The sequence below is a fragment of the Rana temporaria genome, chromosome 2 (assembly GCF_905171775.1).
Source record: "Rana temporaria chromosome 2, aRanTem1.1, whole genome shotgun sequence".
NCBI classification, from domain to species: Eukaryota; Metazoa; Chordata; class Amphibia; order Anura; family Ranidae; genus Rana; species Rana temporaria.
The window spans coordinates 414,382,528-414,405,660 of NC_053490.1; the positions used below are offsets into that span (position 1 = coordinate 414,382,528).

The following is a 23,133-nucleotide window of genomic DNA, read 5'->3' on the forward strand; positions in this document are numbered from 1 at the left end:
AGGCAGGGTGCCGGGATGACCGCCGATAGATTATATATAATCTGAAAAGAAAGAGAATCTCCTGTTTACATGGCGGCCTCTTTAATAAAAAGTCCCGCTTCCTATGATAGACAGAACAGTCATCCAATGGCAGCCCAGGAGACAGGACTTCCAATTACAGACGCCGCTGAGTAAACCGGAGATTCTCCTGCATGTGATCTGATGGCGCTCGTCCCGCCCCAATCCGAGGCAGCACTGATAAATACAGTATACATCTTTTGTGGCCCTGGGGGCCACAAAAGATATGTATATCCAAATTACCAGGGGGGGCGCATTAAACCGTAACATGGGCTGCAATTGGCCCACGGGCCGCACTTTGGACATGCCTGCTCTAGGGTGTCTGCTTTCAGAAAATATATAATGTTTTGGGGGTTTTAAGTAATCTTCAGGCCTAAAATGTTTTTTAAAACATGTAAACAAAAAGTTAAATAAATGGCCCGGTCACTGCTGTTCCTACTCTCTTCTTTCTGCAAAAAGCAAGTCTCAGCATCAGCAGGCAGCCACCGATTTGTTCGTACATAGTGTCAGAGGCGCAGTGGCAGCAGAGGACTGTGTCTGTGTCCCAACTCCTGAAGGAATGGAAGCAAGCAAACATTCATTTGTGAATATGAAAAAGTGTAGTGCTTATTTCTGTGAAAAAGTCAGTTAACAACTCATATCAAATGTTGCAAACATACATATATATGAAATCTTAATTTCAGTGACACCAAGTGACTGAGTGTGATCCGTGAAAAAAAAATATATGTAACAAATAAATCAGAGCGAAGCAGTCCTCTATTGTGACCACACACAAATAACAGTCCAAACGTGTAGAAAAAACTCCACGGTTGAAATGAAGAGAATCTTTTTAATAAATACTACTGTAGCGGCCCCCCTACTTTCAGTACGGGCGCTACACAAAAGTTAGTGGGAATGGGAGGCTTAGTTTTACTTCCCTTCACAAATTATACAAATTCAGGCTGCTGTCAATTCCAGAATTTGTCCTGTAGGTCAGTCTGCGCTCCAGGGGTATGTTGACACCGCTGGGTGGCAGTTGGCGCTAGAGGGATTCTGGCAGACCCACCTGCTTCCAGCAGCCAATCAGAGGAGTCTTCCCTTGTTGGGCATGATGGGGGGGGGATATATCTGTGGCAGCCGCTTTTGGCGGGTTCTGTTTTGCGGGGCCCGAGTTCCAGGTGCGGTACCCACCTTCAGGGTACGCGCATCCATGGGCCCCGCCACCGTGTCCTGCCATGCTGAGGCCGTGTACCATGCGGAGCCTCCTCCTACTATTGAAAGGGGCCCCAGCGACTTGCTGGGTCCCTGCCTTCTGCCGAGAGGATCCTAGGCTGGGAGCTGTGCAATGGGGGATTGTCCCGGGAGAACCTAGAACTAGAGGTTGTCCAGGAGGCCCAGACGAACCATCGGGGATCCGGTCACCACACCGTATGACAGGTATGCTCAAGCTGTCAGTGGGTGACATTGCTTGAACTGACTGAGAGGATTTGGTCAAACTGTTTTATCACAAATCCTAAATTGTCCAGCCTGTGGCAGAGGCCTTGAGTCAGGCCTGTGGCAGAGGTCTGTTTCCTCCCAGTGATTTGTAAGTGACGCTCCGGCTGCCAGGCCTGAGATAACTGCCTGTTCGGTGGCACTTTACCCACCCTGATTGGATTGGCGACGAATTGAGCTACACCATTGCTGAGAGCAGGCTTGCTCTCTCTGAATATCCAAGGCCTGATACTAAGAGTTCCTCTACGCTCATCAACCTTCTCTGTCGTGTGTCATGTTGATGTTGGCCAGGTTGGGCCTTGGAATAAAGCATTGAAAAACTGAATTGGTGTCTGGACACTTGCTCTTTACACACACTCACACCAAGTCAAGAAGGTAACTTAGAAAGCCGGTCCCAAAACTAATCAGCGGCTCCTTCGGGGGTGAGCGCTACACTACCTTGTACGGTATCACACTATGTGAGTTTTTTCCCATTACACATGTTATGTGGTTACCGTATATCTGGCTCCAACAAGACTACATGTATTTACACTTCCTGGTGTTTACTGGAATTTGCTGTGCCGACTAATATGCGGATTCAGGACCAGCTGGATACATCTTGCTGACTGATTATATAAGCCTGTTTTGACTTGGGTGGTATACACCTCACCAAGTCAACGCCATCTGGTAAGCCTCCCCCTTACATCGGTGGTGGTGTCTCTATCATTTCACAGAGAGGGTCACATCCATGTGGGACTCTTCATTTCAACCTTGGAGTTTTGTCTACACTTTTGGACTGTTATTTGTGTGTGGTCACAATAGAGGACTGCTTTGTTCTGATTTATTTGTTACATATATTTTTTTTCATGGATCACACTCAGTCACTTGGTGTCACTGAAATTAAGATTTCATATATATGTATGTTTGCAACATATGACTTGTTAACTGACTTTTTCACAAAAATAAGCGCTACACTTTTTCATATTCACCAGTTTTTGCCTCAGCTGTGTTTGCAACAAATTTTTGTGTTCACTTATCGCACAGCGCAGTATATCCCATATATAACTTTAAGCAAACATCCATTGGTGGGCACGAGTAGGCTGCATTGATGGATGCTTGTGAGGCTGCATTGATGGGTGCTGGTGAGGCTGCATTGATGAGCGCTGGTGAGGCTGCATTTTATGGGCGCTGGTAGGATGCATTGATGGGCACTGGTAGGCTGCATTGATGGGTGCTGGTGAGGCTGCATTTGATGGGCGCTGGTGAGGCTGCATTGATGGGCACTGGTGAGGCTGCGTTTGATGGGCCATGGTGGGCTGCATTTGATGGGCGCTTCATTAAAATGGTGGGGTATACATGAGCAGGACAAACGGGGTGGAATCAGGGGTGGAGCCAGGGGGACGGAAAAATTAGGTTTTGCCTAGGGTGTCAAAAATCCTTGCACACCCGGAAAATACCTGTATTCCATTCCCTTACACTGTGCCCTACTTCCTACCAGGTGCAGTGTGGAAGTTTTAGGCTTCATGTACACCCTGCCTACATTTACCATGGCCACGGCTAAAAGCCTATGTGTACATTGATACCTAGTGTAGCACTACCTCCGGAGGAGCAGCTGAATGATTTGGGATCGGCCTACTAAGTTACCCTGGCCATGTCTAAGGGTGTAACTGTGAGAATAGTAACAGTGAGTGGAGGTCCAGACATCCAATAAAGAGTTTTCAATGCTTTATTGTCCAGGCCAAACACGGCCAACATCAACATACATTAGGAAGGTCAAGGTTGATGAAGGAAGAAATAGAACCATGCGGTATCAGGCCTGGATATAGAACTGAGCAATACACTGCTCTGCATTAAACCGAATGTATACACGTCGCCACTCTGCTCGGAGTGGGTAAAGTGCCCCCGGACAGGCCCCTATAATAGGCCTGGCAGCCGAAGCGTCACTCTGAATAGTACTGGGAGGAACAGGTCTCTCACACAGACCTGTCTCTAGGGCCCCTGCCATAGGCCAATTTCAATAGAGGACTTTAGTAAATAAGGACAGAGAATCCTCCCAGTAAACTTCTTTTGCAAATGGTCCCCGGATGACAGCAAGCATACCTGTCAGTGGTCCGGACACCCGATCCCAAACTAGGATCCTTTCAGTAGGCCTCGGAACCCAGTGGAGCACTGGGATCCCTTCTCTCATCAGGAAGAGGTTCTCTGCAAAGTTCAGTTCTGGCCAGGTGGGCCACGCTGGCGGGGTCCATGGATGCGCGTACCCTGAAGGTGGGTACCGCACCTGGAACGGGGACCCCGCGGAAGAGTTTTCGACACATGACCTCTCTCACAGATATACCCTCCCCCAGCATGCCCCGCGAGGGAAACATCCTCTAATTGGCTGCTGGGAGAAGATCTGTTCTGCCAGAACCCCTCTAGCGCCAGCTGCCGGCCAGGGGTGGCACCGCATCCCTTGACCACAGTCTGACCCAGTGGAATTTCCAGAATGACAGAGATCAACAAATTTAGACATACATTGAATGGGAGCAAGGTAACTCTCCCATTCCTCACTAAATTAAAGCGTAGTGCCCATGCTAAAAGCAAGGGGGCGCTACACTAGGCTTTTATGGAGTTGAGTTTAGGAGCTTTGACAAAAAAACACCAAAAGCTCATTAAACTCACGTTTAGAAGCTGCTAGTGTATATGAAGCCTAAGTTTGCCTCAGCTGCCTGTAGCCAGTGAGGGGCAGCATGGAATGCATAACCCCCCATTTGAAGGAAAAGGGGGGTCACAGGAGGAAAAATGCAGCTTTGACTGTGTAGGCAAAAATCCTTGCACTGGCCCTGTCTGTCTAGAGCTGTTGCATTTTCACTCTGTATCTGCAGTCGTAGTGTGAGGTGTCCCACAGGCCAGGCTTGGCATATACCAGGTTGATGAGGTGCTCATAAGACATGTCTTTTGCCATGCTTGTGTGGAAGGGGAAGTTACTTCTTTTGCTGACCACTACCTGGGTCATAGGTTAACGTTTGGTTTAAAAAGTACATTAAAATATGTAAATCTAAATATTTTCAAAAAACAGAACAAACTAAATTAGAGACCCAATTAAAAATGTGGACGTGAACGGACACTGATGTAAAAGGATGATCATCCGTTTACATCTGCTGTCTACTTTATTCTAAACGACAGATGGAATGCCTGTGTGAGAGGGACCTAAGTGCTTGTTTTGTCCAGGGGAGAAGAGAAACCCATATACTTACCCGTACCTCCGCTCTCCTGGCAAACGGTGCTCCACAACGATCCAGTTTGGACTGTTCCTTGTGTCCTCAAGCCAAAAGCAGAGCTATGGAGGCTGCTCTGGGCTTGATGACATCAGGACTCAAGGAGGTGCAGGAGTTGCAGGGACTGGTCTTTTGTGGAGAGGAGTGGAGCTTCAGGTTGTTATATCTCTTTTCATCTTTCTAGATTTCTGGGGGGGGAGGGGGGCCGGTGAGGTCTGGGTAATTTATTTTCTGATACCAAATACATTTTGGAACCTCTGGATTAAAAAACTGCAGAGCACAGTAAAAAGACAGATACACTGAAACCCAGAGGACACATAATGCAGCCCAAGTAGATCCTTACAATAATTATAAAAGTACTAAAAAAAAAATTGGTTGTGAAAACTAATCATAATAGGCCAATATATAGTATGTTTGCAAAACAAAAGGTAAATCCATAAATCTTACCTTCCAAGTTTTTTGTTTCAACTTTTAAGAGCTTCATTCCAGTACAGGCACTGAGTAAGCGGTCTGTAGCATCTACATTGGTACACAAATGAGAAGCAATGCCCGCTGCTGACAAGGGCTCGCCAGCATCATGTAGTAAGTCAAAAATTCCCAGCTCACATGTAGTAAACATGGTCTAAAAGGAAAATACACCAAATATTACTGTATTTGTACTGATGATTTACAAAATTTTATTTTTTTCATTCCAGTTCTAAAAAGTAAGTCAAATATACAGCATGTGTAGCGCACCCCACGTAGGAGCCACTGGTGAATAGGGACCTTTTGAGAAGAAAAAAAAAAAAAAAAAAAAATCTTTTTTGTCATGAGCCCCAAGAGAGGGAGGTGACTTCAGCTATTTCCCAACTTTTAATGAATTACATATCCTTTAATACTATATTCAAATCTAGAAACCAAAGATCCAAAGATATTTACATTTTCTGATTGGTTAAATAAAAAAAACACTCCTGGTCGCCGAGCTTCAACCCTTTAAGTCGATCGTTTTTTCTTTTTCTTTTTTTATGCTCATGCCTCACCTGTCTGCCCTGACTGCACATCTCTGATATATACCATCAACACTATACAAGCAGATACACATTATGAAGATTCAACATATTACTTAGAAGATATTTCGGAACAAGTATTTCTGTCCTTGCACACGCCTGGTGGTTAAAAGAGATATTATATAAATCTACAGAAGGATAATCAATAGATCTTTCAACCAATGGAAAATAAGTTAAACCTTCTGGGCTAGGCTTATTATAATTTTCATGACACCATTGTCAAAAATGTTATATACTAGGATCAAGATAGATGCTATGGAAGGACACTCATTGTCATGCCTTTGGCCTATAAGGAAATACAGTAATATCTTCTGGACTTGTAATTCAAATATTGTCCACTAGAAGTCACTCTTAACAAAGGATTGTTGATGGGCAGTGTTCTATGGTAATGTACATTTCCTGTTGTGTTACTGAAAACTGTCTTCACTTCCTATAACCACTCTTTCATCTATTTTCCACTGGACAGTCCACATGGAGTCAGCTAAGCCGGCACCACATGTTTCCTAGGTTTTGATCCTCTTGAGACAGCATCGCTGGTATGATAAAGACTGTTTATCTATATGCCTAGCAGACATTTGTTTGTGTTCATATAATTCTTATATGTTCATTTATTTGTTTACCTCTAGTTTCGTCATTTTTCATACACATCTTATATGGCCACCATCTGTTCATCGTAATAAAGATCCAAAGTTACAGACAGTCTGGTTATTTAGGATGTAAGGTTTAAGCTGTATGTTGAGCTACATATACTCCAGGGGCAAACGTGTAGCGAGAACAGAACACTCATTCAGACACACATACTCCATTCATGGATGCCTATCTCCATATTTATGAAGATTCCTTGACATCTTATACTTTGAAACTCTGAGGACGCAAGAAGTAATTCCTCTTTGAGCAGAAGCCATCTTGGAAGCCATGGCAGCAATTTTTAAGCTCTGGTAACCATCATTTCAAATCAGTAGCCATTTTGGAAAGGGTAATTATGTTGTATTGAGTTTTACCTTATATTCCTTTGTGTTGACTTAAAGGGGTGGTTCACCCTAAAAACTACTTTTTCTTATTACACTGGCCCCCCACATTACAATACGATTAAGGCTATTATTATTTTTTTGATGCTGTACATACCTTTGTACAGCATATTCACCCGTGACATCCGGGTTGCGAGTCCCGCGGGAGTGGGCGTTCCTAACATGTCTGTGATTGACGTTTTGCCCAAAAACGAGCTCCCCCCCGTCGCGTAAGCCGCGTCACGATTGGCGAAAGGAGCCGAACGGCGATGCGCATGCACAGTATAGCGCCGACTCGCCGTTCGGCTCCTTTCGCAGACATGTTAGGAACGCCCACTCCCGCGGGACTCGCAACCCGGATGCCACAGGTGAATATGCTGTACAAAGGTATGTACAGCATCAAAAAAATATTAATAGCCTTAATCGTATTGTAATGTGGGGGGCCAGTGTAATAAGAAAAAGTAGTTTTTAGGGTGAACCACCCCTTTAAATTTTTTCTTATTGATTATTATATACAGTTGGATAACTATTTCTCTCCAGTCGATAACCGCCATGTAGATTTTTCTCTAAGCGTACATTTTTCATTATAATTTTTATAGATTCCATTTTATTGACATAGCAAACATCTAATTTTATTTCACGTTATTAACTGGTTAAGGACCTCTGCATGACTATTTACGTCAGCAGAATGACATGGCTGGGCACATGGACGTACAGGTACTTCCCCTTTAAGATGCCCAGCCATGGGACGCGAGCGCGCTGCCGGTGGCGTGCTTGCGACCCATTCCTGTCCTCCGTGACCATGCCTGCTGGACCCGCGGACCCGATCACAGCCGGTGATCGGGTCACAGAGAGGAAGAACGGGGAGAGGTGAGTGTAAGCAAATCTTCCCCATTCTTCCTAGTGTGGCTGTCAGTGATCATCTGCTCCCTGTGTTAGGGAACGACGATCAGTGACGTCACACGCACAGCCACGCCCCCCCACAGAAAGAACATCACTTTAGTACACTTAACCCCTACACCCCCCCTCCAGACTAGGGGGCACACTGAAGGGCCTCCGACTGCCTCCTCAGCACTCCATCCCAAATCTTTCACCCAACACCACTGCCCCTGCTGGGCTGACCCTGAGTATAAAGGAGGGGCCTACCACCTGCCAGCCCTTTGGCTGGGGCCCTCCTCAATACTTCAGGCAGCTCCTCCTAACCTCCCTCCCATTCTTCTGGAAACTTCTCCAAGGTTCTAGTAAGTAGGGGGGGGTGCCAGAGGCACTGCCTGATGACTCACCCTGCTTCCATGAGCCACTCACCCTGACCTAGATTCAACCCTGCCTGGCATTCAGCCATACTAATTTACCAACACTAATAAAAAAACTACTAGCACACTAGCTAGAGCGGGGGTAGGCAACCTCGGCCCTCCAGCTGTGGTGAAACTACAAGTCCCTTGAGACATTGCAAGACCCTGACAATCACAGGCATGACTCCTAGAGGCAGAGGCATGATGGTATTTATAGTTTCACCACAGCTGGAGTGCCAAGGTTGCCTAGCCCTGAGCTAGAGGGTTCTACATATAGTACATATAGCCTTTAATGATATGTATACGAATCATTCTAAGCGTCAATTTTAACCACTTAACAACTGGGCACTTAAACCCCCTTAATAAGCAGACCAGTTATCAGCTTTCGGTGCTCTCACATTTTGAATGACAATTACTCAGTCATACAACACTGTACCTATATGAAATTTTTGTCCCTTTTTTCACACAAATAGAGCCTTCTTTTGGTGGTATTTAACCACTTAAGGACTGCCTAACTCCGATATACGTCGGCAGAATGGCACGGCTGGGCACAATCACGTACCTGTACGTGATTGTTAAAGCCCGGCCGTGGGTCGTGTCCCGGTCCGAAGCTCCGTGACCGCAGCCGCAGGACTCGCGGACCCGATCGCCGATGGAGTTCCGCTGAAGAATGAGCTTCCCTGTTCTACACTGTGGCGCCGTCATCGATTGTGTGTTCCCTAATATAGGGAACCGCAATCAATGACGTCAGACCTACAGACAACCCCCTTACAGTTAGAAACACAGATGAGGTCACACTTAACCCCTTCAGCGCCCCCTTGTGGTTAACTCCCAAACTGCAATTGTAATTTTCACAGTAAACAATGCATTTTTTAATGAATTTTTTTGCTGTGAAAATGACAATGGTCCCAAAAATGTGTCAAAAATGTCCGTTGTGTCCGCCATAATGTTGCAGTCACTAAAAAAATCACTGATCGCCGCCATTAGTAATAAAAAAAAAATTAATAAAAATGCAATAAAACTATCCCCTATTTTGTAAACACTATACATTTTGCGCAAACCAATCGATAGACGCTTATTGGGATTTTTTTACCAAAAATAGGTAGAAGAATACGTATCGGCCTAAACTGAGGAAAAAAAAAATTTTTTTATATATTTTTGGGGGATATTTATTATAGCAACGAGTAAAAAATATTGCTTTTTCTTCAAAATTGTCGCTCTTGTTTATAGAGCAAAAAATAAAAACCGCAGAGGTGATCAAATACCACCAAAAGAAAGCTCTATTTGTGGGAAAAAAAGGACGCCAATTTTGTTTGGGAGCCACGTCGCACGCCTGCGCAATTGTCAGTTAAAGCGTTGAATCGCAAAAAGGGGCCTGGTCCTTTACCTGCATTTTGGTCCGGGTCTTAAGTGTTTTTTTGTTTTTGTTTTTTGCGCTATGAGAGAAAAAAGACAAAAAATTCTGTAAAAAAAAATAATTTTTCTTTGTTTCTGTTATAAAATTTAGCAAATTAGTAATTTGTCTTCATAAATTTTGGCCAGAATTTATATGGCTACATATCTTTGGTAAAAATAAGTACAAAATGGTGCATATTATTTGGTCTTTGTGAAAGTTATAGAGTCCACAAGCTATGGTGCCAATATTTGAAAATGTATCACACTTGAAGTACTGATGGCCTATCTCATTTCTTGAGACCCTAACATGCCAGAAAAGTACAAATACCCCCCAAGTTACCCGTTTTTGGAAAGAAGACATTCCAATGTATTTAGAAAGAGGCATTGAGAGTTTTTTAAAGTTGTAATTTTTCCCACAATTTTTTGCAAAATTAAGATTTTTTTTTTCTTTTATTTTTTTCCCCACAAAATTGTTATATTAGCAGGTTATTTCTCACACACAGAATATGCATACCACAAATTACACCCCAAAACACATTCTGATATTACTCCCGAGTATGGCGATACAACATGTGTAAGACTTTTACAAAGCGTGGCCACATACAGAGGCCCAACATGCAGGGAGCACCTTCAGGCGTTCTGGAGCACCCAGGCCAATTCTGACATTCCTCTCCTACATGTAAAAATCATAATTTATTTGCTAGAAAATTACATAGAGCCCCAAAACATTATATATGTTTTTTTTAGCAAAGACCTTAGAGAATATAATGGTGGTTGTTGCAACTTTTTATCTTGCACGGTATTTGCGCAGCAATTTTTCAAACACAGTTTTTACAGAAAAAAACAGTTTTGTGCTTTAAAAAAAAAACAGTAAAGTTAGCCCAATGTTTTTGCATAATGTGAAAGATGAAGTTACGCAGAGTAAATAGATACCTAACATGTCACCCTTCAAAATTGCACAAGCTCGTGGATTGGTGCCAAACTTCGCTACTTAAAAATCCTCATAGGCAATGCTTTAAATATTTTACTGGTTACATGTTTTGAGTTACAGAGGAGGTCTAGGGCCAAAATTATTGCTCTCGCTCTAACGTTCGCAGAGATACCTCACATGTGTGGTCTGAACACCGTTTTCATATGTGGGCGGGACATACGTATATGTTTGCTTCTGTATACGAGCTCACGGGGAAAGGGGCGCTTTAAAAATATATATATTTTATTGTTCACTTTACTTTATTTATTTTAGTTTGACACGTTTTTACGCAAAAATAAATTTTTTGATCACTTTTATTCCTATTATAAGGAATGTAAACATCCCTTGTAATAGGAATATGGCATGACAGGTTCTCTTTACAGTGGGATATGGGGTCAATAAGACCCCCACATCTTACCTCTAGGCTGGAAAGCCTGAAATAAAAAAAACAAAAAAACAAAAACAATCCTGGCTTTGATCGTAGCAGTGAATCGGTAGAAGCACCGGAGGGCGGCGGGAGGGGGGGACATCCCCTCTTGCTTCCCGTAAGAATGATCAAGTGACAGAACAGCCGATTTGATGGTTTTTATGGTGTAGGGAATCGCTGGCTGAAAAAAGCTGATATCTGAATGATGCCTGTAGCTGCAGGCATCATTCAGATATCCCTGCACAATGTCAAGGACGTCATATGACGGTCGGCGGGCGGGAAGTGGTTTTTGCAGAGTATTGCGGGGTATTACAGGGTATTGCAGAGTATTGCACAGTATGGGCAGGGCATTGCAGGTTATTACAGGGTATTGCGGAGTACTGCACTGTATGGGCAAGGTATTGCAGAGTATTGAACAGTATGGGCAGGGTATTGCAGAGTACTGCACAGTATGGCATGGTATTGCAGAGAATTGTATTGCGGAGTATTGCAGGGTATTGCAGAGTATTTCAGGGTATTGTGGAGTATTGCTGGGTATTGCGGAGTATTGCTGGGTATTGTGGAGTATTGCTGGGTATTGTGGGGTATTGCAGGGTATTGCGGAGTATTGCAGGGTATTGCACAGTATGGCAGGGTATTGCTCAGTATGGAATGGTATTGCAGAGTATTGCACAGTATGGTAGGGTATTGTAGAGTATTGCACAGCATGGGCAAGGTATTGCAGAGTATTGAACAGTATGGGCAGGGTATTGCAGAGTACTGCACAGTATGGCATGGTATTGCAGAGAATTGTATTGCGGAGTATTGCAGGGTATTGCAGAGTATTTCAGGGTATTGTGGAGTATTGCTGGGTATTGTGGAGTATTGCTGGGTATTGTGGAGTATTGCTGGGTATTGTGGAGTATTGCTGGGTATTGTGGGGTATTGCAGGGTATTGCGGAGTATTGCAGGGTATTGCACAGTATGGCAGGGTATTGCTCAGTATGGAATGGTATTGTAGAGTATTGCACAGTATGGTAGGGTATTGTAGAGTATTGTACAGTATGACAGGGTATTGTAGAGTATTGCACAGCATGGGCAGGGTATTGCAGAGTATTGCACAGTATGGGCAGAGTATTGGCAGGGTATTGCACAGTTTGGGCAGGGATGGCTGAGCATGGATGGATGGGTGGCTGGATCTGTGGCTGCAATTGTCACAGGTCCAGCCCACAGTGCTGCTGCCATCCGCTCTCTCCCCCTCTCCTCTCACACTGTACCGATCGGTACAGAGAGGGGAGAGAGGAACCGATGTCATCACATGACGCCGGTTTGTTTACAAGTGATCGCTCCGTCATTGGACAGAACGATCACGTGGTAAACGTCCGCTATCAGCGGCAATTTACCATGATCCGTGATTCTCCAGAGGACCCGACGGTCAAGGAACTACCCTTCCGCCGTTATTTGGCGGTGGGCGGTGGTTAAAGAAACTTCTATTGATAGTAGGGCTGCAACTAACGATTATTTTCTTAATCGATTAGTTGGCCGATTATTGTTTCGATTAATCGATTAATCGGATAATAGCCTTAAAAAAAAAAATTGCATTTTTTTTTTTTTGGGCCAATTTGTTGTTGGGCAGATTACAAAACACAAATTGCCGCAAAAACACATTACATGATTTTCTGCAGCTTCTCCATTGAAGTATATTGAACCAAAAAAAAAAAATAGCACCGTTTTGCGTTAAAAAGTCCTTGCCCTTTCCAAATACGCAGCAGCTGAAAACAATTCATGGATGTGAACGTGTCCCATAGGAAAACATGTAACTGAACTGTAGTGTTTTTCTGCAAAAAGCACCAAAAAACAGAGGTGTGTCCTAGGCCTGAGATGTTTAGTAACATAATGGGGGTTAAAAAAACAAAAATAAGTACAAAGATCAAATCGCTACTGTAAGGGGTTCATTTTTTTACTGTGGGACAGTGAAAGTAATATTTACAGTAACGACTTGCTTTTTTGTACTATAAAAGGGCTCATTTTTGTTTTTTTAACCCCATTATGTTACTGGCCAATTAATCGATTATGAAAATTGTAATCGATTCATTTCATAATCGATTAGTTGTCGATTAATCGATTAGTTGTTTCGGCCCTAATTGATAGAAATGTGACTGTCTTTGATAATTTTGTGAAAATGCTAGTTGCATGTCTATCTTTGACCTTTGGAGTCACTTACCTTGAAAAAGTTGCTGGTGAAGATCGGAGAATGCCAGAACTCCTGATCTGTTTATTTAATTCCAGCTCATGGGGTTTGTTTTACTAAAGACAAATAAACTGTTTACTTTGCAATGGCATTTTCAGTGATTGTGAGGAATCTGTGCTGAATTCCACCATACAACCACCTTTAGGCAAAAAAAAAGAAAAAAACTGTTTCCTTGCATGTGATTGGGTATTCATTGCAAAGTGAATTTTCACCACATTCACTAAGCTCAGGGAAAATTTCCCCGCAAATGCAAATTGCCCTTTAAAGTGAACAGCCTATTTGTCTTTAGTAAATCAACTAAAACTAAATCAACTGAAGCTAATGGATTGGCATGGCAATCAGACTAGTATTTTTCAAAAGGACAGCTCAGTGATGGTATAGAAAAAAGTATAGGAAATAGTACAAAAATTGAAACAAAACAAAAACACATGCTTTATTTAGAGCAGTGGTTCTCAACCTGGGGGTCGGGACCCCCTTGGGGGTCAAATGATGATTTGCCAGGGGTCACTGAATCCTGGGCTGTTCCTGGAGTCCACGGCCACCCACTGAGCCGCTCATTCAGTTCACGACATGGCTAGGGGGCAGAGACTAGAGGTCAGCTGACTGGTGAAGAATGTGAAGTGGGAGGGGCTGGAGGAGACCCTATCTCCTGATTTTGGCATAGGTGTCACTGCTGCGAGACACCACAGAGTCGGAGACACCGTGAATCTGGAGACACAGTGAGTAACACTACCTCTGATTAGAGTTGCCATTAAAAGTCCTCACTACAGTTCTCAGATTAGCAGATGACCTTGATCAAGAGCACCTAAGTTGACTGATCCCAACTCCCCACCAGCACTGCCACTATTCCCATTAACCCCCCCCCCCCCCAACCAAGGAGTAAGAGAAGGAATAAAAGTAGAGAGTACATGGAAGGGAGAGAAAAAGAGGGGGAGGAACAAAGAAAAAGGGAGTGAAAGGCTAGAGAGAGGGATGGGGGGGAAAAAAGGGTAAGAAAGGAGCACAAAGAGAAAGAGGGGGTACATCCTCAAATGTTCCATAAGGGTTTTAATACTGTACGAGTGGAAGGGACTCAGGGGGCGCTAAATGTCCTTGGGATAGGGGTACAAATTACTTGTCTTGCCTTGGGTGCTGACAACCCACGCTACGAAAATAATTTTACTGTTAGGGGTCTCCACAACTTGGGAAATTTTATCAAGGGGTCACGGCACTAGAAAGGTTGAGAACCACTGATTTAGAGGAAGTTGTATTATACATCAATGCTACTCAGCACAGCATGATTTTGGAAAAGGTTCCTGTACTACTTTGGTGCAATTCCATTGTTCTTTTGGCTCATAGAATATGCAGACCTTATTAACCAATAACCACTTCAATAACGGTTACTTTTACCCCCCTTCCTGTTCAGGCCAATTTTTAGCTCCTGCCGCGGTTGCACATTAAACACCTCAATACAGGGCACTTCCACCCTCTTCCTGCCCAGGCCATTTTTCAGCTTTCAGCGCTGTCACACTTTAAATAACAATTGCACGGTCATGCTACACTGTAACCATGTGACATTTTTATCATTTTCTTCACACAAATAGAGCTTTCTTTTGGTGGTATTTAATCACTTCTGGGTAACAGATCATACCGCAGCGCGGAGCAAGTCGGGAGGTTGTCATATGACGTTCACCCGATGTGCCACTTTCCACCCATAGCCTGTCACCAGATGCAGTGTGCCACTTGCCACCCATAGCCTGCCACCAGATGCAGTGTGCCACGTTCCACCCATAGCCTGCCACCAGATGCAGTGTGCCGTTTTCCACCAATAGTCTTCCACCAAATGCAGTGTGCCACTTGCCACCCATAGCCTGCCACCAAATTTGGTGCAACTTGCCACCCATAGCCTGCCACCAGATGTAATGTGCCACTTTCCACCCATTGCCTACAAGCAGATTCAGTGCAACTTGCCACCCATAGCCTGCCACCAGATGCAATGTGCCACTTTCCACCCATTGCCTGCAAGCAGATTCAGTGCAACTTGCCACCCATAGCCTGCCACCAGATGCAGTGTGCCACTTTCCACCCATAGCCTGCCACCAGATGCAGTGAGCAACTTGCCATCCATAGCCTACCACTAAATGCAGTGTGCCACTTTCCACCCATAGCCTGCCCACCAGATGCAGTGTGCCACTTTTCACCTATAGCCTGCAACTAGGGATGAGCCAAACACCCCCCCGTTCAGTTCGCACCAGAACCTTCAAACGGACCGAACGTTTGCGCGAACATTTAGAACCCCATTGACGTCTATGGGACTCGAACGTTCGAATTCAAAAGTGCTCATTTTAAAGCCTAATATGCAGGGTGTCTATAGTATGCCTGTGAAAACGTCTTTAAAGAACCCGGGTCTTGCCCGAGGGAACATGTATCAATGGAAAAAAAGTTTTAAAAACTGTCGTTTTTTCAGGAGTCCTGAAAAAAACGACTGTTTTAAAAAAAAAAATCCATTGATACATGTTTCCTGGGGCAAGACCCGGATTCTCAAAGACGTTTTCACAGGCATACTATAGACACCCAGCAGGTACAATATTTAAAGGAATTTTTCATTTATTTTTTATTTTTATTTAAGCATCATTAAAATCACTGCTCCTGAATCTTTAGGTGCAAACTACAGAGCACACGTGCAGTACACACCAAGTAGCTTTAGGTGCAAACTACAGAGGACACAGGCAATAAACCACGTAAGAATACTGCAGCTAGCACAATCACCTGCCTGCCAGTAAATTGGGAAGAACTGATCTAGCTAAACTATACAGTGTATAAATATATGTACAACACCTGGGATGTATATACTGTATATCCTCTACACACTGTAACATTAACTGACTAGCCTGCCTGCCTGCTCTATCTACCTGCAAAAAATGACACTCTCTCTGTCCTCTCTTAACCACTGCAACACACTACACAAGGCCGACCTTCAGGCGGCCTTTTATAGGGTGGGGCGTGTACTAAACCCCCTGAGCCATTATTGGCCAAAGCCACCCTGGCTTTGGCCAATTATGGCTCTCCGTTTTTTGCAAGCTGTGATTGGCCAAGCATGCGGGTCATAGTGCATGCTTGGCCAATCATCAGCCAGCGATGCAGCAGTGAATTATGGTCTGTGAAACGTAACTCGAATTTGGCGCGAACGACCGGTTTTGTTCGTATTTCGATGAATGATCGAACATACGATGTTCGTGTCGAACATGAGTTCGACTAGAATACGAAGCTCATCCCTACCTGCAACCAAATGCTGTGTGCAACTTGCCAACCATAGCCTGCCACCAGATGCAGTGTGCCACTTTCCACCCATAGCCTGCCACCAGATGCAGTGTGCCACTTGCCACCCATAGCCTGCCACCAGATGCAGTGTAACTTGCAACCCACAACCTCCTGCCGTTGGCTGCTGATGTGACTCCTCTCACGCTGGGGCCTGTCCAAAAGTGAAGTCCCAGCATGAACCCCTGATATCTGAGGATGTGAACCCCCCCAAAATTGAAGAACCGGCATGAAGCCCTGAGATCTAAGGGTGTGACCCCATAGATTTCACAGGTTCATGCTGGGGCCTGTAGTTCGTCACTAATTGGGGGGTCACATCTTCAGCTCTCAGAGGTTAATGCTGTGACCTGTAGTCCTTCACTGTTGGGGAGACACATCCCTCTGAGAGTGTCCCATCTGTGCTCTCCTCTTCTTCCAGCATACACGACCACCATTTTTTCTTTTACCATTTTTCCCATCAATACCATAGTTCAATCTAATAAAATGGTATATATATGCTATATATAGAAAACAAATAGTGCAGCGCTAAATCAATCAAAATGAAAAAATAACATGCAGCATCATTATCGCCACTAGAGTGGAGATGGCAACTTTTCTGTTATCTTCCCGTACAGCTGGCCAAAATGTGAGCATGAGCACAGCTCCAGACAAAGACATGGCTAAAGACATGAGGACCCAGCATAGGATTTCTGAGTGAATGATCCACAGGACAGAGGTGGGGGTGTAAGTGAAGAGTGAATATCCATAAACACACACTATTTCCATTAAAGAGTAGGACACCATACTCATCACTTTGCTGTGTCTCCACGATAGGAAGCCCCAGAGAGCCAGAGGCACCAACCAGGCATATGCATAAATGGCAGTGGCAGCAATGGAAACTTTTCTAAATTCAGGCACATAATGGTATTGTGGCTCTCCCTTGTGCAGCAGAAAGTTGGAAAGATTTCCACTTATGGTGATGGTGAAAATCGGGGTGGCCCATATCCAGAAAGGACCATAAAGATCTGGATTGCTTCTGACATATAATCTTACAAAATGTCTTCCTGGTATTGGTAAGACAGAACCTTTTATCCTATCCAGAACCTGGTAAGTATCAACATCAAAGAAAGTCTGGTAGTATTCGAACGTCCAGAAGGGGGCAGCTTTCTTCTGTCCAGCAAGCAGCTCTGTTTTATCAGAATCTTCATTTCCCAGTAAGTCATCCTCCTCTTCTCTGGATTGCAATCCTTTCTTCTTCCCACTGCCGTCTTCAGGATCTCCGATATTTACAGTAGTGGCATCAGGGTTGGCAGCTAATAAATTGGCTGCATCATCAAACTCTTGAAATGTAAGGTCATTGATGCCTGCCATTTACCCAGTTTGGTGGTATCCAATTAATGTTAAATGCTACTTGCCTGGCTGTCCCCCCCTCCCCCAATACTGTCTCAGTCACTGACCCTGGAACCGCATGCAGCTAGTGAAGTCAGAGGGACATCAGAACTTTGGGGAATATTTCTTTGATTAACCACAAATTGATCTCACTCTACACCTTGTCACGTCTATAGTCAGCACAACAACAACGGGGCAAGTGCAGAGTCACTACTGATAAGAGTTGTCCCGGACCTATTTTGTTTATGGAGAGCAGGGATGGACGCTTATCCTGGATTGGTGAATTGAACACTGGATGTCAGCTGTGCCTCATAAACCGCTTTGTCACAATTTTTCTCCTCCTTTTTTTTTATTTTTTTTACGGTCTAAAATATTTATTGGGTGGCTCTATTTTTGTTGTGTAATATTTTGGGTGAAAACTGGGAATTGCTCAGAAGCAGTAGAAGGGAAAACACTACTATATTGCTAGATTATCTATGCTAATAGACTATAAAAGGAGCAATCTCTTCTTATTTACAAAAACACTATGCCTAAAAGACCCACTAAGAGCATCCTCAACCACATTACAGTATGTAAAGGTTAATGAAAAAGGAGGATATATATATCTCCATCTCTATCTCCATTGTCTCTATCGCCATCATCTCCATCTCTATCATCTCTATCTCTCTACATTTTGCAGCTGAGGGCATTTTTGAAAATGATCTCTTTACTACTCTATCTTCGGTTTTCTGTTCTGTGTAGCTCCAACCAAAACTCCTCTCCTCTCCTTTTGTAAAATGTTTTTGGACTGTCGTTCTCACTTCCTGTCCTATCCCGGTGATCACCATTGATGCAATGCAAACTTCACTCTTTATATACTGTATTCCATACAACCTGTTCATACAGGTGGTTAAATGGGGTGGCACATAGTTCTCACTGCCAAGCATCCCCCCAAATGCCTAATCTATTAGGACCTATTAAATCAAATTGTGCAGTACACATGTGTAAGGCAATATGGTTCAGTGTAGCATTCTAAAGGTTGCATGTAACGTTCGGAACAAGCCTTGAGTGCCTATTTATCAGAATTGATTCTGCTAGTAGAGTAAGTTTAATGCAGTTGGAAGGAAGCACCACATCAACACCTAGGGCATCTCTACTGTGATCAGATCCTCAAGGACAGGAAGTGAGGGGTATTGAGAAACTACTTTACAAAAGTTTTGGAGATTAAAGAGGAACTTTTAATTTTAACATTAACCACTTTTTTTTACCTGGTCAGATGGATTGAGCTAAAATAACATACTCGTCCACCCAGTCAATCAAGTATTGTCCCATCATTGCAGGCTGGGTGCCATGCCACCATCTTTTTGTGGCATCATTAAAAGGCCGGCTGTCTTTCCTGGATCCTAGCAGCCAGACTCCTAATGACACTACACTGTGCATGTGTAGTGGGTTCTGCACTGCCCCAAAGCCTCCTGGGATGTGTGATGTGGCTATCCCAGGTGGCGTTGGATGGTAAGAATGTAATTTTTATCTAGGTGTGGAAGCACTGGGAGCGCTCTGTTGGAATTAGGTATCACCTATCCCCCCCCCCCCAAAAAAAAAAATTACTTGCAAAAAAGAGGGGAGGAGGAGGAGTAAGCAATTTAATTTAAAAAAGCAAGTTAAGGTCTGCTTTAAAGCAGATGAAAATTTTGCACATTTTGTTTTTCTTCCTTGCAGGTACAATGAATTTCTATGTTACATTTTAAATGAATTGCACTATGTACCTGACTACACAATGCAGTGAGTAATAATATGTGGCCTAATACTCTGACATGTTGGGGAAGTAGGTATAGCCATCGCCAGGGCCAGATTAACATAGGGGCTATTGGAGCTGCAGAAAGAAAGAAAAAAAAAACACCAAAAAAAAAAAAAAAGGTCGACTTTGAGGATTGTAGCTCGGCGATCAGGGGTCACAGAGACCCCACGTGGGTATGTAGCTGAAGACCCACCCCACCACTGGTCAAAATGTGGGGCTGCTATCATTTATGGTTCCGGAGATATGGGGCTGCTTGCGCAGCCTGTCAGAAGCGGCCAGTTTAAATACAAGCTGACACACTCTGCAGCAGCAGACTGAGAGATGAGATCACAGGGCTTATAATAATTATTTGTATATTACTTATGGTAATTAACCCCTCGCCACCCAGGCCGATTCTGACACTTCTCTCCTACATGTAAAAATCATCATTTGTTTTTTTGCTAGAACATTATATATATATATATATATATATATATATATATATATATATATATATATATATATATATATATTAAAAAACACAAGTTAGCACGATTTTTTTTTGTATACAAAGGAGCGATGCTTTACATTTTTTTTTACAGGTCACATGTTTAGAGTTACAGAGGAGGTCTAGTGCTAGAATTATTGCTCTCACTCTAACGATCGTGGGGTATGTAACCTGTGTGTATCTGGCTCTGATACTAACCAGGGCCTTCCCAGGGACTGACTAGTATCTCTTCCCAGCCTGTCCTCACACACGCTCTCATCTGCTGACCTGTGGATGGGGGAATCACTCCTGCAGTGTTATTGTGTTCTGCCTGTGAATACAATGATCAGTATTGCAAACTATAGCTGGCAGCACTGATTGTTTTTGTACTCAAGTCAGATAATAGATTGACTTGTGTAAAACCAGCTAGCCCATACATGGATCGACTATGGCTGGTCTCTGCCTAATTGGCGTAATTTCAATCCATGTATGTACGCCTAAAGCGGAGGTTCACCCTAAATCTTATGTATTGCTAAATCTGAAGATTTATGTGTTTTTAAACAAATCGCTAGCCATTCTTTGCCATATTAATCCCATACCTTAGATCGGCATTGTCTAGCTGTCACTTCCTGGTTCTGCTCCCGCGGGAGGGGGCGTGTCGCTTAATTTAGCAATGTCTCCTTGGAGCTCAGCGTCATGCTTCCCAGGAGACGATTCAGACTGCATATTGTGATTTTACTTGTCGCGTTACTCATGCAGCCGGTCACGTGACGAAGGCGGATTCTAATCCTCGATTTTAATTGCTGGCAAAACACTGTATCCAGGAAGTATTTGCTTGTGGGCTTCACAGTGCCCACAGGCAAGATGGATCCCCACAGCACATTTTTTTATAAATCATTATATAAGGCCGAATGTCGATGCGGAGGGCTACAAAAAGAAGACACGTGAGTACAATCTGATTTATATTAAGAGCGGTAGATGCACCTAAAAAAAAAAATCATTTTCCCGCGGAACCCCCGCTTTAACCACTACACATTTCCTAAACATCCTTCCTTACCTGTTCATACTCTCCACACTTCTCTTCTGTACATACTGCTCACTGTCATACCCTCCACACTTCTCTCCTATACATAGTGCCCGCTGTCATACCCTAAACACTCCTCTCTGTACATAGTGCCCGCTGTCATACACTTCTCTCCTGTACATACTGCTCACTGTCATACCCTCCACACTCCTCTCCTGTACATACTGTCCTCTGTCATACCCTCCACACTCCTCTCCTATACATAGTACTCACTGTCATACCCTCCACACTCCTCTCCTATACATAGTGCCCACTGTCATACCCTCCACACTCCTCTCCTATACATAGTTCCCACTGTCATACCCTCCACACTCCTCTCCTATACATAGTGCCCACTGTCATACCTTCCACACTCCTCTCCTATACATAGTGCACACTGCCATACCCTCCACACTTCTCTCCTATACATAGTGTCCACTGTCATACCCCCCACACTCCTCTCCTGTACATACTGCCCTCTGTCATACCCTCCACACTCCTCTCCTATACATAGTGCCCACTGTCATACCCTCCACACTCCTCTCCTATACATAGTGCCCACTGTCATACACTCCACACTCCTCTCCTATACATAGTGCCCACTGTCATACCCTCCACACTGCTCTCCTATACACAGTGCACACTGCCATACCCTCCACACTTCTCTCCTATACATAGTGCCCACTGTCATACCCTTCCCACTCCTCTCCTATACATAGTGCCCACTGTCATAATCTCCACACTTCAATCCTATACATAGTGCCCACCATCATACCCTCCACACTCCTCTCCTGTACATACTGTTCACTGTCATTACCTCCAAACTTCTCTCCTATACATAGTGCCCACTGTCATACCCTACACACATCTCTTCTGTACATACTGCCCACTGCCATATCCTCCCCACTCTTCTTCTGTACATACTGCTCACTGTCTTACCCTCCACATTATTCTCATGTACATACTGCTCAGTATCATACCGTCCGCACTCCTCTCATGTACATACTGCTTGCTCTCAAACCCTCCAAATTCCTCTCCTGTACATACTGCCTATTGTCATACCCTCCACACTCCTCTCCTGTACATACTGCCCACTGTCATACCCTCCACACTCTTCCCCTCCACATACTGCTCACTGTCTTACCCTCCACACTCATTTAATGTACATACTGCTCACTATCATACCGGCTACACTCCTCTCCTGTACATACTGCCCCCATCATACCCTCCACACTCCTCTCCTGTACATACTGCCTACATTCATAAACTCCTCTATTGTACATAGTGCCAGCTGTCATACCCTCCACACTAGTCTCCTATGCATACTGACCACTGTGATACCCTCCACACTCCTCTCCTGTAGATACTGCCCACTATCATACCCGCCACACTCCTCTCCTGTAGATACTGCCCCCATCATACCCTCCACACTCCTCTCCTGTACATACTGCCTACATTCATAAACTCCTCTATTGTATATAGTGCCAGCTGTCATACCCTCCACACTAGTCTCCTGTGCATACTGCCCACTATCATACCCTCCACACTCCTCTCCTGTAGATACTGCCCCCATCATACCCTCCACACTCCTCTCTGGTACATATTGCCCACATTCATAAACTCCTCTATTGTACATAGTGCCAGCTGTCATAGCCTCCACACTAGTCTCCTGTGCATACTGCCCACTATCATACCCTCCACTGTGCCAAATCGCAAAAACTGTCCGGGTCCTTTACCTGCATTTTGGTCCAGGTCTTAAGTGGTTAAATATTGTACCTGCTGGGTGTCTATAGTATGCCAGTGAAAACGTCTTTGAGAACCCGGGTCTTGCCCCAGGGAACATGTATCAATGGAAAAAAAGTTTTAAAAACGGTCGTTTTTTCTGGAGCAGTGATTTTAATGATGCTTAAATGAAAAATTCCTTTAAATATTGTTGGGTGTCTATAGTATGCCTGTGAAGTGGCACATGTTTAGAACTGTCCCTGCACAGAATGAGATTACTATAAGAAAAAAGTAATTTAACTGCTTG

At 44.0% G+C, this 23,133-nt stretch overlaps 2 protein-coding genes across 4 annotated transcripts in view; both read right to left on the bottom strand.

Moving 5' to 3' along the window:
* The window catches only part of ASMT (acetylserotonin O-methyltransferase), a 165,761-nt gene that overhangs the window by 130,244 nt on the left and 12,384 nt on the right, over nucleotides 1–23,133 (bottom strand). For 2 of the 3 annotated variants that reach the window (XM_040338186.1, XM_040338183.1), the window contains exon 2: nucleotides 5,214–5,388. The exons of the other annotated variant lie outside the window; for it this stretch is intronic. In XM_040338186.1, the coding sequence (XP_040194120.1) occupies nucleotides 5,214–5,388 (175 nt within the window). The remainder of the gene's footprint in view (nucleotides 1–5,213; nucleotides 5,389–23,133) is intronic. 3 annotated transcript variants of the gene reach the window in all.
* On the bottom strand, nucleotides 16,965–17,896 carry LOC120928741 (protein YIPF1-like). Its single transcript, XM_040339731.1, has one exon. The coding sequence runs from the start codon at nucleotides 17,778–17,780 to the stop codon at nucleotides 16,965–16,967; it is 816 nt and encodes a 271-aa protein (XP_040195665.1). The 5' UTR covers nucleotides 17,781–17,896.

What these genes read in the sequence shown, in the direction of transcription:
- LOC120928741 (XM_040339731.1), bottom strand. Translation starts at nt 17,780, where the DNA reads ATGGCAGGCATCAATGACCTTACATTTCAAGAGTTTGATGATGCAGCC.